At 36.5% G+C, this 16,060-nt stretch overlaps 1 protein-coding gene across 1 annotated transcript in view; it reads right to left on the reverse strand.

The window, feature by feature from the left end:
- ITPR2 (inositol 1,4,5-trisphosphate receptor type 2) overlaps positions 1 to 16,060 on the reverse strand; it is a 523,041-nt gene that overhangs the window by 344,646 nt on the left and 162,335 nt on the right. Inside the window, exons 16-21 of the mRNA XM_049882682.1 lie at positions 10,875 to 11,047; positions 5,091 to 5,210; positions 4,784 to 4,969; positions 3,276 to 3,527; positions 2,676 to 2,820; positions 1,135 to 1,285 (exon numbers count right to left, since the gene is read on the reverse strand). Coding sequence (XP_049738639.1) covers positions 1,135 to 1,285; positions 2,676 to 2,820; positions 3,276 to 3,527; positions 4,784 to 4,969; positions 5,091 to 5,210; positions 10,875 to 11,047 — 1,027 coding nt within the window. The remainder of the gene's footprint in view (positions 1 to 1,134; positions 1,286 to 2,675; positions 2,821 to 3,275; positions 3,528 to 4,783; positions 4,970 to 5,090; positions 5,211 to 10,874; positions 11,048 to 16,060) is intronic.

Consider the following 16,060-nt stretch of genomic DNA (forward strand, 5'->3'; position numbering starts at 1 on the left):
GCTGTAGTGAATACTATTGTGCTTCACCCAAGTCCCCTCTTCAGAGCTGATACACCTATTCCCCCAGTTGCTGGGCATCATGTCTGCTGACTGCTCACAACTATGTCCCTCACTGGGCATAAACCTTAACCATAGAAAACTGCCTTGCCGAAAGTTACCCACCCTCTCCATGATGAAGCTGGCAACTAATGACTGGCTAATACAAGGATACAAAGTACAGTCCCCTTGCCTTCATTTGCGTCAACTTTGAAGCATCATCCCAGCTCCAGAGCTTCCCGTAGGATCAGCTGAAGTCTCAGCTGTAACTGCATTGCACATCAGCTTCTCTGTCTACCCTATTCCACCTCCCTCACTTCCTTATAGATGTATATACTGAGTGGACTCCTCAATATGCCTTCTCCAAACAATTCTCCATCTCAGAGTCTGTTTTCAGTGCATCTAATCTAAGACCATCATCACTGTAAATAATACTGATTGAGTTATGAGACAAGCACTGTTGTAAGTGCTCTGTATGCATTGTACACATTCACTTCATTCTCATAAGGAAGCTGTGAGGAAGATATGATTATTATCATCATCATATCTCAGGTGAGAAAAGAAAATCACAGAAAAGATAAGTACTTTTCCTAAGTTAATAAATGGAAAAGTCAGAATTTGAATCCAAACACTCTGACTCCCAAGTCTAATCTCTTGCCCACTTCACTAGGCTGCCTCCCACACTGGCTGTGCACTCACAGCTTCTCTGATGTAACCTGAAGCTTGCCTTTCTTTGCATTTTTCCATGCCCTGCTATGAAGAACAGTCAGCTTTTGACACACACCAGGATAATTACAAATATTAAGATGATTTTATCTTTTTTAACACATAATATTTTCATTAGCGGATTGGCCATAATGTGAGTTGCTAAGGATGGAACTTGGTCTTATAAATTTGTCTTTCAAAGCTTTAGCAAAAAAAACAAGCATGCTTTCAAATCAACCCTATTATCACTCAGTCCTATCATACAGTTACTGTTTATATGTACACACACATTAACATGTAGGTAGACATTAATGATCACGTCTCTATGGGTTCATTTTTTTATCTTACTTCTAAGTAAACAAAAAGGTTATAAGTTTTCTCAAAAATTCTTACCTCCATCTTGAAATTTGCTTAATCTTTCAAAATACGATGACATGGGGGCCTGTACAATATCTAGGATAGCCAGCAGTGTTCTTGTCAGCCTTAATAACTCACTGAAACTATAAAATCCAAAGTATATAAGATTCCGAGCCAAGTGGACCACCTTTGATTTGAAAAAAAAGATGTGAAAAAGAAAAGAAAAACATTGAGAACTGAAACAAATTGACATTTTTTTTATTAAAATAGTTCAGGTATTGCTGAACTTTCTAATTCTTTAACACCTAAGATTTTAAATATCTGCAAAAGCAACCACTCGAACTTCAATTTTTTCAACTCTAGAATTAAATCCAAGTAAGACCAGTTAATCAGCCCCACCAAAAAGATAAGATTTGGGTGTATCAAGATCGTAAAAGAAGTTTTTATTAGAATTATTTGCCTCAATTAAATATGAACTCATTTCATTCAGAAGATATTATTTAATAAATATTACATTAAGATTTACTTTAATAAGTGGTTATTATCCACAAAATTTATCTAGAAACACACATATTCCCTCTTCTGCTTGCTATGTGGTTTTCTGAATACTATATATGACATGGCAGGGTGAAAGCCAGCCTCCATGATGGCCACCAATGCATAGTCTTCTCGCACACTGAACCTGGGTTGGACTGTGTGACCATTAGAACACAGCAGAAATGATGCTATGTCATTTCTAAGGTTAGGTTATAAAAGACTAACTTCTATCCTGTGCACTCTTTCTCTCTCTCTCTCTCTCTCTGTCTCAGATGACTTGCTCTGGAGGAAGCCAGGTGTCATGTGATAAGAACACTCAGGAAGCCCACAGAAAGGCCCACATGGCAAGGAGCTAAGGTGTCTGGTCGACAGGTAGCAAGGAAGGCCACCAGCAACCATGTTAGTGAGCTTAGAATCAGATCACCTAGCTCCAGAAGACTGCAGCCCCAACTGAGAGCAATTGCAACCTCATGAGATACACTGAGGCCCCAGCTAAGCACACCAGGATTCATGACCATAGAAACCATGAGATAATACATGTTTGTTGCTTTAGATGTTAAGTGTTGGGGTAATTTGTTCCATAGTAATAGATAGCTAAAACAACAGGTAAAAAGTTACAGTATCTTCTCTCTAGTTTTGTCCCAAATGTCCCAAAATGACACTATAACTAGAAGATGTTTCAGTTCTTTCATGAGGCTTTTTAAAAACATCAGCGGGATAGAAATCAAAAAAAAGTATCCAAACATATTACAGCATACAACAATGTCTGTGTTCACTAAATGCAACAAAACTTATAAAGAAACAAACAAAAAAAAATCAAGAAAAAGAATATTGAACATCAAGTGTAAGCATAGAACCATGTAAGTCTATATTTTAATCAATAGCAGAGAGGATTATACCTTCCTTCATGAACTAAACTACTCTATTACCAAAACATCCTAAATACAAGGGGTAGGAAATAGTTGATGTTCAAGGTATCTAATTTTTTATATGGAAACCTTAGTAACTTCACAAATGAATTGGTTAAAAAAAAAAAATACCTCAAATGTCAGTTTGTTTTTTTCTTTATCCCCAAAAGGAAAGGGCTGATTTACAACTTCTTTTAAGTATTCTTCAACAAATTCCATCGTCAGTGCAAATTTCCTCTTCATGTCATTTCTTGAAGAGTCTGTTATAGAATCATACCTCAAAAGACAGAAAAAAGATAAAGGAAGGTAAACTGATTGTTTAATAGTTAAAAAATAGGAAAATACACATACTACTTTAATGTCCTGGCTTCATAATCTTGGTTAAATCAGCTAGCCTTTCTAGGTGTTGTGTCTCATCTGTAAAATGGGGCTATTGTAAAACAAGTTAACACATGTAACGCACTTAAACCAGAGTCTGCCATAATATTAAGCACTTAACCACCTATTTTTTTTTAACCACCTATTACTCTTATTATTAATAATATTATTTCTGTTTATTGGCTTCCAGAAAGATTCTCCATTCTCGTTAAGAGTTGTCTTTTTACCCTACAAGAGTAACAACCTGAATTAAAACACAGAAATGTCTTCCCATATATTCACTTTAAAATTGAAGACATTTGTTTAAGTTCCTCTCCTAAGTTCGAGGGCCCCAGGAGCTTTTTCTGAACATACTCATGAATCGTGATCTTAGTGGGAATTTCCGTCCAGAGCCTGGCATAACGAACAGGCACCACAGACTCCTGGGGATCCCGGTCAACATGCATGTGCAGCATGAGGCGACAAAAAGATGCTCGGAGGTCAAATGGCAGGCTCTCATCCGACACACACCGCAGGATCAAGTCTACAGACAGCTGGGTAGAAATCTGGTTTATGGCCAGATACTGGCGATCCAAGCACATTCTTGCAAAGAGGTTTAGCTGGTACCTTAAAAATATTAAACATACTGCATTATTTGTCTTATCTTGATAAAGTTCTAAAACATCATATTACTGGTCAGTATCTACTTTGATGACACCAGTATTTCAAGGGTATGTGATATTGGAGGGGAACCCTTCTGGTAGTAGGTTAAGTAATCAAATGACAATATATATATGAAATTGTACCTAGGCCGACTCAATTAGGATTTCTCTTACTTGTTCCAGTAATATGAGTCTGGTGGAAAGTGTTGTTAGGCTCACAGTTCTCAGGCTCCTACGATACAAATATACTAAGCCTATGATAACAGTTCACATGAAATGAGACCCGTCTGCCCTTCCCAGCCCCACTCAGCTACAGCCTCTAGTATCTAAGCTCTGTAAGATTAGTACCACTCAGTTCCTGAATCAAATGTAACCAAGTCAAACGGCATTAGTACACCTGGATTCATCAGGCTTTGAGATCAAGAATTAGCCTGTAGAGTCCTGGTGGTGTAGTGGTTAAGAGCTATGGTTGTTAACCAAAATGTCTGCTGTTGGAATCATCTAGCTCCTCCTTGGAAACCCTACGCGGCAGTTCTACTCTGTCCTATAGGGTCACTATAGGTCGTAATCAACTCAATAGCAATGGGTTTTTGGTTTCGTTGCTATAACTCTAGAGACCAGGATAGGTGAGTCATTCTCTTCCTTTTTCTAATTCCTCACTTTTGAATCCAACATGACCCAAGGGCTTTTGCCTTGAGTTCTTTCCCTTAAACTAAAAGATGCTAGTTTCCTGCTCCCAACAGACTGACCACCAGGAACTGCACCTCTACCCACCACCCTAACTTCAGTTTTCACTACCATTGAGACTTCTATGACTATATACCACTGTTGAACCTAAATAACTACAGATATCAGTTTCTCATAAGCCCTAGTTCACCACATATTCATAAATACTATATACTAAACTACTGGCTAACTTCCTCCACAGCCACCTCTGACACCAGGCTCCAACACATCTCTCATATACACCGACTCCAAGCAATTATTTTTTTAGGAAAAAAAAACCTTTAGTTGCATAAAATTCCAAAAATACTGCAAAATCATAAAATTAGAAGTGGTATACGTGAAAAACACAGATGTTAACTCTCAAATACTTTGAATGGTAATAAATTTGCAAATACCCTGGTTCTGACATGATTGTTTTTAATTTCCTCTTCATAGAGGTTTCAGAGAATAATCTCTACATGAGATTTAGAATAATGATTCCGTACAATACTTAACCTGTAATAGGTAAGAACTTCTAAATCAGCTTTGGTGCCTTCTTTTGCCTCTTGAGCAAGGTGCCTAATAGCTTTGCCATGAGGTTCCTTGTTGCTGTCGATCCAATAGAGCCAAACTTCTTCATCATCAATATCGTCTGAAAGGATGGAGCTCTCCATGGGGTTGTCGATTTGCATAGAGACCACCCTTGAAATAAATAACACGTACTAACTCCATTAAGAAACTCACAAATATGATTTAAAAAAAAAAAAACTACAATGCCTACAAATAATGAACAGAAAAAGGTGCCTCCATTATCTGGGCTTACTTAGTCTGGATGAGAATGTCTGCATTGCCTGGACTCAACATGAATTTACAGATGAGTTCTTGAGTTACAGGTATCGCAGTGGTATTAGACACACACAGGTCTGATAAATAATCCAAAAATCTGGCAAGAGAAAAAAAAATAAATTGAACATAAAACACAGCATTTTACACAAACATCACAGTAAAAACATAATTTGAGATATAATCATAGAAATTTTTATTTTATAATGTTATAAATATTTTATATTATTATTTTCATGCAAAATTTTTCTAATGTGTTACTTATCTGCTGCATGGCTAGAAACAAATCAAATATTCAATTGTTTGTATTGAAGACAAACTTTGTCCAAAAAGGATATGCAGTTGCTTATATTTATTTGGTGATATTCATTCCACAGCACTATGACTTATTAATATCAAGAAAATTATTTATCTGCCCTCAAGTGAGATTATCCCAGAACTGAAGATCAAAACAAGTGCAGATCAAAACTAATGTTGTACTAAGTAAAATAAACACACACTTAATGAGAGTGACTGTGGCCTGGTCTAGTTACAAGGCCTGTTTCTAGCTTCTAGCACTTATTTGCTGTACTAATTAGTTAAGAAAACCTTGTTAATCTGCTTGACTTTTCTACCTTCATTTCTTCCTAGATAATGCAGCATGGTACAGAAAGAGAACTTGATGTGGAATCAGAAAACAGTGATTTGACCTCATATTTTGTCCCTTACTATTTGGGTGATCTTGGGCAAGTTGCTCTCTGGGCTTCTATTTTCTCATCTCTAAACTGAGGATAATAATATATGCCCAGCGTACTTCATGAGAATGTATAAGGATTTAAATGAGATAATGTTTTGTTTTGTTTTGTTCTTCCTCTTCCTTCCCACCCCTGATAACCAATAATAAACTTTGGTCTCTACACATTTGCTTTTCTTATCTTTTTACATGAGATCATACAATATTTGCCCTTTTGTGATTGGCTTATTTCACTAAGCATAATGTATTCAAGTTCCATCCATGCTGAAGCACGTATCCAGACTTCATTTCTCCTACTGGCTGAGCAGTATTCCATTGTATGTATGTACCACATTTTGTTTATCCAAAATGTAGACGGGCATTTAGCTTGTTTCTACCTTTTGGCTCTTGTGAATAGCACTGCAGTGAACACTGGCGTACAAGTCTATTTTTGAGTCTCTACTTTCAAGTCTTTTGGGTATATAACTAGGAGAGGAATCGCTGGGTCATACGGTAGTTCTAGAGCTCTGGTGGTGTAGTGGTTAAGAGTTTGGCTACTAACTAAAAGGTTGGCAGTTCGAATCCACCAGCTGCTCCTTGGGAACACTATGGGCCAATTCTACTCTATCCTATAAGGCTGCTATGAGTTGGAATCAACTCAATGGCAACAGGTTTGTTTTTGTTTTGTTATGGTTGTTCTGTTTTTAGTTTTTCGAGGAATTTCCACACTGTTTTCCACAACAGCTGTACCATTTTGCATTCCCATCAGCAATGGATAAGAGTTTCAAGTTCCCAACATTCTTAACATTTGTTCTTTTCTGGGTTTTTTTTTTTTTTTCCTTAGCCATCCTAAAAATGGGAGTGAAATGGTATCTCATTGTTGTTTTGATTTGTATCTCTCCGATAGCTAATGGCACTGAGCATGTTTTCATGTGTTTAGTGGCCATCTGAATATCTTCTTTGTTGAAATGTTTATATACGTCTTTTGCCCATTTTGTTATAGGGCTATTTGTCTTTCTGATATTAAGTTGTCAAAGTTTTATATACATCGGTTATTAGATTCTTGTCAGATATATGGCTTCTAAAGATATTCTCCCAGTCAGGAGCCTATCTTTTCACTTTTTTGGTAAAGTCTTTTCATGAACAAAAGTTTTTAATTTTTATAAGGTCCCATTCATTTATTTTGTATTTTGTTGTTTGTGCTTGTGTTATTAGATAATCCATTGTTGAAAGCTAGCTCTGACAGTCTTGCCCTTGCTTCTTGTTCTAAGAATTTTGTGGTTTTAGTTTGCACATGTAAGTCCTTAATACATTTTGAATTTGTTTCAGTGAGTGGAAATCCAATTTTCCCAGCACCATTTATTGAAGAGGCTCTTCTTTCCCCCATTGAATGGACCTAGCACTACTGTCAAAAATCAGTTGACCATAGACGTGTCGATTTATTTCTGAACTCTCAATTCTATTCCATTGGTCTATGTGTCTACTGTTACACTAGTACCAGGCTGTTACCTGTACTATACTATACTGTACTATAGTACTATAGCTGTATACCAATTTAAAAACAGGAAGTGTTAGTCCTCCTACTTTGTTCTTCTAACATGTTTTAGCTATTTGGGACCTCTTACCATTCCATACAAAGTTGAGGATCAGTTTTTCAATTTCTGAAAGAAGGCTGCTGGAATTTTGATCGGGATTGTGTTGAGTCAATACATCGCTTTGGGTAATGTTGACATCTTAACGATATTAAGTCTTTCAATCCATGGACATGAAATAGCTTTCCATTTATTTAAGTCTTCTTTAATCTCTTTCAGCAGTGTTTTATATAGTTTTACAAGTCCTTGGTTAGGTTTATTCCTAGGTATTTTATTCTGTTAGATGTTTTTGTAAATTGAATTGTTTCCCTAATTTCCCTTTCAGATTTCTCATTGCCGGTGAAGAGAAACCTAATTGATTTTTGTTGACCTTGTACTCTCCAACATTGTTAAATTCCTCTATTAGCTCTAGAAGTTTTCTTGTGGAATCTTTGGGATTTTCTATATATAGGATCACATCATCTGAGAATAGAGATATTTTTACTTCTTTTCCAATCTGAATACCTTTTATTTCTTTTTCCTGTGTTATTGCTCTGGTTAGGACTTCTAACACAATACTGAATAGAAGTGGTGAGAGTGGGCACCTTTGTCTTGTTCTTGATTTCAACGGTAACCTCTTGGTCTTTCTCCATTAAGTATAATGTTGGCTGTTAGCTTTTCATATATGCCCTGAATCATATTGAGTAATTTCCCTTCTATTCCAATCTTTTTTAGGGTTTTCATCAAGAAAGGGTGTTAGATTTTAACAATTGTTCTTTCTGCATCCATAGAGATAATCATGTGGCTCTTTTCCTTTGTTCTGTTGATGTGGTATATTACATTGATTGATTTTCTAATGTTGAACCATCCCTGCATTCTTGGAATAAATCCCACTAAGTCATGGGGTATGACTCTTTTAACATGCTGTTGGATTCTCTTCACTAGTATTTTGTTGAGAATTTTTGCATCTATATATTCATAAGAGATACTGGCCTGTGGTTTTCTTTTTTTGTAGTGTCTTTCTCTGCTTTGGGTATCAGGGTTAAGTTTGCTTCACAGAATGAATTAGGGTGCATTCCTTCCTTCTTTATTTTTTGGAAGAGTTTGAATAGTACTGGTTTCAGTTCTTCTCTAAATGTTTGGTAGAATTCCCCAGTGAAGCCATCTGGCCCAGGACTTTTTTGTTGTTATTGGGAAATTTTGATCACTGATTCCATCTCTTCACTTGTTCTGGGTCTGTTGAGACATTCTATTTTCTGTTGAGTCAGTTTGGGTAGGTTGTGTGCTCCTAAGAACTTGTCCTTTCATCTAGGTTATCCACTTTATTGCCATACAATTGTTCATAATATTCTATCATAATTGTCTTTAATTCTATTGCATCAGTTATAATGTCCCCTCTTTCATTTTTTATTTTAGTTATTTGCATCTTTTCTTTGTCAGTCTAGCTAAAGGTTTGTCAATTTTATTGATCTTTTCAAAGAACCAACTTCTGGTTTTATCGATTCTCTCTACTATCTTTCTGTTTTCCATTTTATTTATTTCTGCCCTGATATTTGTTATTTCCTTTTTCTGGTAAGTTTAGGCTTAGTTTGCTCTATTCTTTCCAGTTCCTTGAGTTGTCAGGTTAGGTTGTTAATTTGAGATCTTCTTTTTTTAAGGTAGGCATTTATTGCTATAAGTTTAACTCTGAATACTGCCTTAGCTGCATTCCATAAGTTTAGTATGTTATGCTTTCATTTTCATTTGACTGTGAATAATTTGTGATTTCTCTTTTGATTTCTTCCTTGACCCACTGGTAGTTCAAATAGTGTGTTGTTTAATTTCCATATGTTTGTGTATTTTCCAGATTTTTTTTTGTTATTGGTTTCTGGCTTCACTCTGTTGTAGTCAGAGAAAATACTTTTTATGATTTCAATCTTTTAAAATTTAGCTTTGTGACCTAAAATATGGTCTATCCTGAAGAATAATCCATGTGCACTGGAGTAGAATGTATATTGTGCTGTTTTGGGGTGGAGTGTTCTATGCATGTCTGTTAAGTCTAGTTGGTTTATACTGTCATTCAGGTCCTCTGTTTCCTTGTTTATGTTCTTTCTAGGTGCTCTGTCCGATATTGATAGTGATGTATTGAAGTCTCCAATTATTATCGTAGTACTATCTATTTCTCCCTTCAATTCTATCAGTGTTTGCTTTATATATTTGGGCGTCCCAATGTTGGGTGCATATATATTTATTATTGTTAAATCTTCTTAATTAATTGACCCTTTTATCGCTATATAATGTCCATTTTTATCTCTTCTGACAGATTTTTTCTTAAAGTCTACTTTGTCTGATATTAAGATTGTCACCCCAGCTCTCTTTTGGTTATTATTTCCACGGAATGTTTTTTCCATCCTTACACTTTCAACTTATTTGTGTCGTTAGGATTAAGGTGTGTTTCTTATAAACACCACATAGTTGGATGATGCTTTTTTTTTATCCATTCTGCCACTCTCTGCCTTTTGATTGGGGCATTTAGTCCATTTACATTCACTGTAATTACTGATAAGAAGTGACTTACTTCTGCCTTTTTCTTATTTGTTTTTTTGTGTGTCTTAAGCCGTCTTTGTCCTTTAGTACTGCTTGCTTTTGTGTTTTGTTGGCTTATTACAGTTAGCCTCTTTGGTTTCCTTCTCCTTTCCTTTTGTATATGTTTTTAATGTATTTTCTTAGTGGTTACCATGAATGTTACACTTAAGAGTTTGTATTTATAACATTCTAGAGTAGGTTGGTACCAACTTAACTTCAGAACATACAAAAAATTCTGTTTCTATACCATTCCTCTCCCACCTCATCTTTTGTTGTTGCTATCACTAATTACATCTTTATATTTCATGTGCCCTGTAACATAATTTTATCCTTGCCCTTTATATATTTGTTAATAAAAAACAGGAAGGACAAAAAATTTAAAATTATCAACCATGAATATCTTATTACTAGCCCCTACACTTGGAACCCTGGTGGTGCAGTGGTTAAGAGCTCGGCTGCTAACCAAAAGGTCAGCAGTTTAAATCCACCAGCCACTCCTTGGAAACTCAATAAGGTAGTGCTACTCTGTCCTGTAGGTTCGCTATGAGTCTGAATTGACTCGAGGACAGCAGGGTTTTTATATTTGTCCATGCATTTCTCTTTATTAGAGATTTTTCTTTTTAGGTATAGCTTTGAATTACTTTCTAGAGTCTTTATTTATATATACATAATGTATATAAATGTATTTTCAACTTAGGTTGAAAATAATTACATTTAAATACAAACCTATAATGGGCTTTGATCTCCTAGGAGGAAGTAACTCTTTATTATACACAATTATTATAATGCCAAGTCCAACATAGTTTGTTCATGAAAGTTAGCGAAATGAAAGAATTCTACCTTTTAAAAGTTCTAAAAATAAATCAAAAAGCCACAATTCCCACCAGAGAAGAATACTACATGAACCATTTCAAACCTTGGCTCCCGATTTCTCCTGAGTAAACTGACAAATGTTTCTATTTCTTTTGCTGTGATATGTTTCTCTAGTAGTTTTCTGTTGTTGTGCAACAAAGCTGTGATGGTATCTTCTGCCAAAATATCATAGCCAATCTGTGACTGCATGACACAGAAATTCTTAGCAATATATTCCTGCAAAGAAGAAAGGCTGTCAGAGCAAGCTGTCAAAGAGCTTAGAAATGACACATTCTATTAGGATTGGCAACATTGATTAATTTATTCACAACAGAAAATTCACTAAAAATTATTGTCAAAAGAAAATAAATATTTCTTCAATACATAGGTCTTTTTGAAAAAGGAAATGAAACACTCTAGCATATATCTAATTTAAATTATAATAAGCTCATTAGCGTATACCTAATTTATATATTGAAGTCCCTGGGTAGTACAAAAGGTCAACGCTTGGCTGCTAACACAAAGGTTGGAGGTTTGAGTCCACCAAGAGGCACCTTGGAAGAAAAGTCTGGTGATCTCCTTCCAAAAATATCAGACATTAAAAATCCTATGGAGCACAATTCTATGCTTATACACATGGAATCTCCATGAGTCAGCAATAACTCAATGGAAACCGATGGTTTTGAAATTTATATTATACCTAGAAATAATTAAATCTTTAATGTAGGTGCTTACATTCTAATAAGTTGCTAAAACAAAAGTAAATCTAGTTAAATCAACAATTTCTGATGACATAGTAGCTTTCATCAGCCTAACAGAGGTCCTTCTTGTAACCCTAACTAAAAGTCATAATCAACAATTTGGGCATAATCATATAAAAGAAAATGACTGTTTCATATTTCATTCATGAGACGTGAGAACTATGCTGTTACATGAAGATCCCAGTTGCACTTGGGTTGATTTCCTTTTCAAACATACAATGATCTATGAAACCTGTTCTTTAAAGTAATGGTGTAATTTCATGCCACTTTTTACCTTTAGAAAGCTATCAAACAAGATAATATGATTAATTACTTTGTCAGTCAGATTCATTCACCCAATAAAACTTCTCAAAGGTCTACTTTAGGCACTATTTGAGAGTCTAGGGGTACAACAGTAAATAAGATAGATAAACTCTCGTGGAACTTACATTCTAGTGAGAAAAGGAGAGTAAATGAGCAAACAAATATGATCATTTCACATGTCGATAAATTAAATGAAGAAAACAGAGATATGGAGAAAGGTGGCAACTTTCTATGGCATATACATCAAGGAAGTAACATTTGAGCTAGAATAGAAATGAAGAGGCAACTATGGGAAGGTCTGGAGAGAGAGCCATCTAGGCAGAGGGGAATAGCAAGTACAAAGGCCCTGATATGGAACCTAGCTTGCTGTGTTCTATAAATAAAGGTGGCCATTGTAGCTGGGGTGTAGTAGTAGTGGACAAAGCAAGAACTGAACTTCGAAAGGTAGGTCAAAAGAGGCCTTGTAAGCCATGGTAAAGGACAAAGATGCTTTTCTAAGAGCAAAGGTAAGCCACTGAGAAGTTTCAATCGTGAGTTATTTAGTCTGCTCCTTATTCTTCACACTAACCTAAAACCAAATCTGCTGCCATCAAGTCAAATCCAACTCATGGTGACCCTATAGGACAGAGCAGAACTGCCCCCATAGGATTTTCAATTAGCTGCTAGTGGATTCAACCTTTTTGGTCAGCAGCAGAGCTCTTAACCACTTCACCACCAGGGTTCCTTCTTCACACTAACTCTCCTACATCTCAAATCACTATTGATCATCTCTTACATTCTTTGGCCAAGAAACATATCACACTCAACCATAGAACTGGTGGGCTTAACCCCTTCCACAATCAAAAGTCTTCACTTTGATTTCTTGGGGATTCTCCATGGGAGTGTATCTCTGGTTCTATGTTGGGAGAATGTATTGATTAGAAAGTGGTTTGTCTTAAGTCAAATTTCCTGGAACACACCTATTTCTTGAAATAGATATTCGTTGCACAAATCGAATTACATTCTAGGCAGCATTTTTGTGGTTTTTCAAATGATGGCTTTGTATATTAAGTAGTCAGTTAAGTAAAGCAAATGTCTTCAGTCAGTGTATCATTTTAAAGATAGGTATTGATTTATGCATTTTGATGACGATTGTAGTCATACTCTGGTAAAAGGCAAACATCCAAGATGTAGATAAATAATCAAATAAAATTAGGAGTGTTACCAAATTCTATAAATAATAATAAACAGAGACTCGATATTAAAGGCTTGGTTCACCACTAAACCATAACTGAATTCCCTTTAAGAACTCTATAAAATGTAGGCAACAATAAAAGAAAAAGTAATTATGCAAAAAGTAGATTTTGCTGCCTACATTTTTTACATCATGTACTAAAAGCATCAGAAAGTTGCTTTATGTTTGATACAAAGCCTTCGTAATTCAGCAGATATAAAAAAACGTTTTTCAACTATCACTGAGATTCAAATAGGACATTCACAAGAAAGTGAGCAGAAAGAAAATCTAACCCTCAAAGAATGCTAGTCCTTTGTCTGCTCAACAATGTACCTCTTAGGGAGATGCTCCAAAAGGAAAGAAAGGAATGGACCACCTACAGTTACATGTTCTAAAGAAATTTGGAAAACAGATCTCTCAAAGTGTACATTTACCTAAGAGAAGTGGTGTGATTAGGTAAACTAAGAGCAAATGAGAAAAGAAATTAGAAGGATGGAGTTTGGGTTTCCTTGTTGTTATTTTTACTCGTCAGAGGATGGGTGTTTTCAGGGGGGAACTGCATGTCTCTCAGCATACCAGTCACATGAGTTCCGGGCTAAGACAGAGTAGAGTAAGAAAGAGCTGTGTGTCTAAGTAGACAACAGATAAGTGGTAATTTTGGTGAAGGGTAAGACAGAACACAGTACTAAGGAAGACAGCACAACTTGTACAAGGCAAGGTCATGGAAGCTCCATAGACACATCCAAACTCCCTGAGGTAGTGTTGAGCTGGGGCTTGTGGGGACCATGGTCTCAGGCGGCATCTAGCTCAATTGGCTCAACATAGTTTATAAAGAAAATGTTCTACATTCTACTTCGGTGAGTAGCGTCTGGAGTCTTAAAAGCCTGTGAGAGGCCATCTACGATTCTCACTGGTCTCATACCTTTGGAAGCAAGGGAGAATGAAGAAACTAAGAACACAATGGAAAGATTAGTCCAAAGGACTAAAAGACCACAACTACCACAGCCTCCACCAGTCTGAGTCCAGTACAACTAGATGGTACCCAGCTACCACCACTGACTGCTCTGACAGGCATCACAATAGAGGGTCCTGGACAGAGCTGGAAAAAAATGTAGAACAAAATTCCAACTCACAAAAGAAGACCAGACTTACTGGCCTGACAGAGACTGAAGAAACCCCCAGAGTATGGCCCCTGGATACCCTTTTAGCTCAGTAATGAAGTTACTCCCGAAGTTCACCCTTTAGTCAAAGATTAGACATGCCCATAAAACAAAACAAGACTAAACGGGCACACCAGCCCAGAGGCAAGGACAAGAAGGCAAGAAGGGACAAGAAAGCTAGTAATAGTGAACCCAAGGTCAGGAAGGGAGAGTGCTGACACATCATGGGGTTGTTAACCAATGTCATAAAACAATACGTGTACTAAGAAAAAAAAAAGAGAGAGAGAAAGAAAGAAAGAGCCGTGTATGCCAGACCTTGAGGTACTAAGAACCAACACCAGTTGAGACATGCTGCCTGGGCAACCTATGAGGATTGAGCAGAATAAGCAAAGCAAGGAGACCTGGCCCTGAAGTGCAGGGCAGGGCTATAGAATGACCCTTCCAAAGGCAGGGAGCAATCGTGAATGACACACACTGTCGGATACCACAGCACTGCTTGTAAATGTGAAGGGTGGCCTGTCTAGTAATATATATTTTTCAGACCCAAGAAGAGAAACAAGAACAAATAGAGTACATTGAGCAATCTTTCACAACCACCCACACATGCCCTCATTGCATAACAGAGGCCCTCATATTGGGAGCATCTCAGACATTGATTCTCAGAATGCTTGAAGGTAAGTTATCTAACTTTCTGCAACTTAATTTTTCTTCCAATAAAATAAGAATGGCTGTATCTACTTTATCTCACCAAATAAGAAGAATGCAATAAGGGTAAGAAAAATAATTCCAATGATACCATTTTCAGTTCTTAGAAAGAAAAATATTTATATTTAGGATCATATTAGAAAGTATTTAAGAATTTATTTACATTGTCCCCTTGCTCCCCACCCCTTCCCATATGATTTATGTTCTGACTAATCTCTTTTACATATTCTTTTCAGACCTTTTCTTGATCTTTAAACAGAATTTCAAAGCCAACATATTTTAACACATTCTTCCTAAAGCAAGTCTTTTTTCTTGCTGAAAAAATTCCAAAGTACCAAGCACGGCAATAGTGTGATGATTAAAATATTGAATTTGTATACTGGCTCCATTCTTAAAACTGTGATCGTGTGCAAGTTAGTAAGCTTCTCTGTGCCTGGCTCCGCATCTTTGTTGTTGTTGTTGCTAGGTGCATAGAGTTGATTTTGACTAATAGAGACCTCATGTTACAGAGTAGAACTGCACCCATAGGATTTTCTAGGTTATAATCTACTTGGGAACAGATCGCCAGGTCTTTCTCCTGCAGAGACACTGGATAGGTTCAAACCCCCAACCTTAGGTTAGCATCTGAGTCCTTAACCATTGCACCACCAGAGCTCCTCATCTTTTAACCCAATTGCCATCAAGTGGATTCCAATTTATAGCAACCCTACAGGAAGAGTAGAACTGCCCCATAGGGTTTCCAAGGAGTGGCTGATGAATTTGAACTGCCGACCCTTTGGTTACAGCCGAGCTCTTAACCACTATGGCACCAGGGCCCCTCTTCATCTTTAGAGAGTTAATAACAGGACGAAAATCATACAGCTGTTTTAAGGATTAAATAAGATAATTCATGAAAAGTGCTTAGAACTTACTTGATACAAGTAAGCATTGAATAACTGCTACTAACTCTTCCCAAAAAACTTCCACTCTCTAGTCTTGATATCCTAGGCACTACAAGGCTTACCAGCCTTCTCTCACACCACTCTTCCTCATGGACTAAACTCATGCATGAAATTTACTAATGATGCACTCTTCTCTCAAACTGGTTAGCAGAAACAGGGGATAAAAA

This window comes from Elephas maximus, chromosome 4 (assembly GCF_024166365.1).
Source record: "Elephas maximus indicus isolate mEleMax1 chromosome 4, mEleMax1 primary haplotype, whole genome shotgun sequence".
NCBI lineage: Eukaryota > Metazoa > Chordata > Mammalia > Proboscidea > Elephantidae > Elephas > Elephas maximus.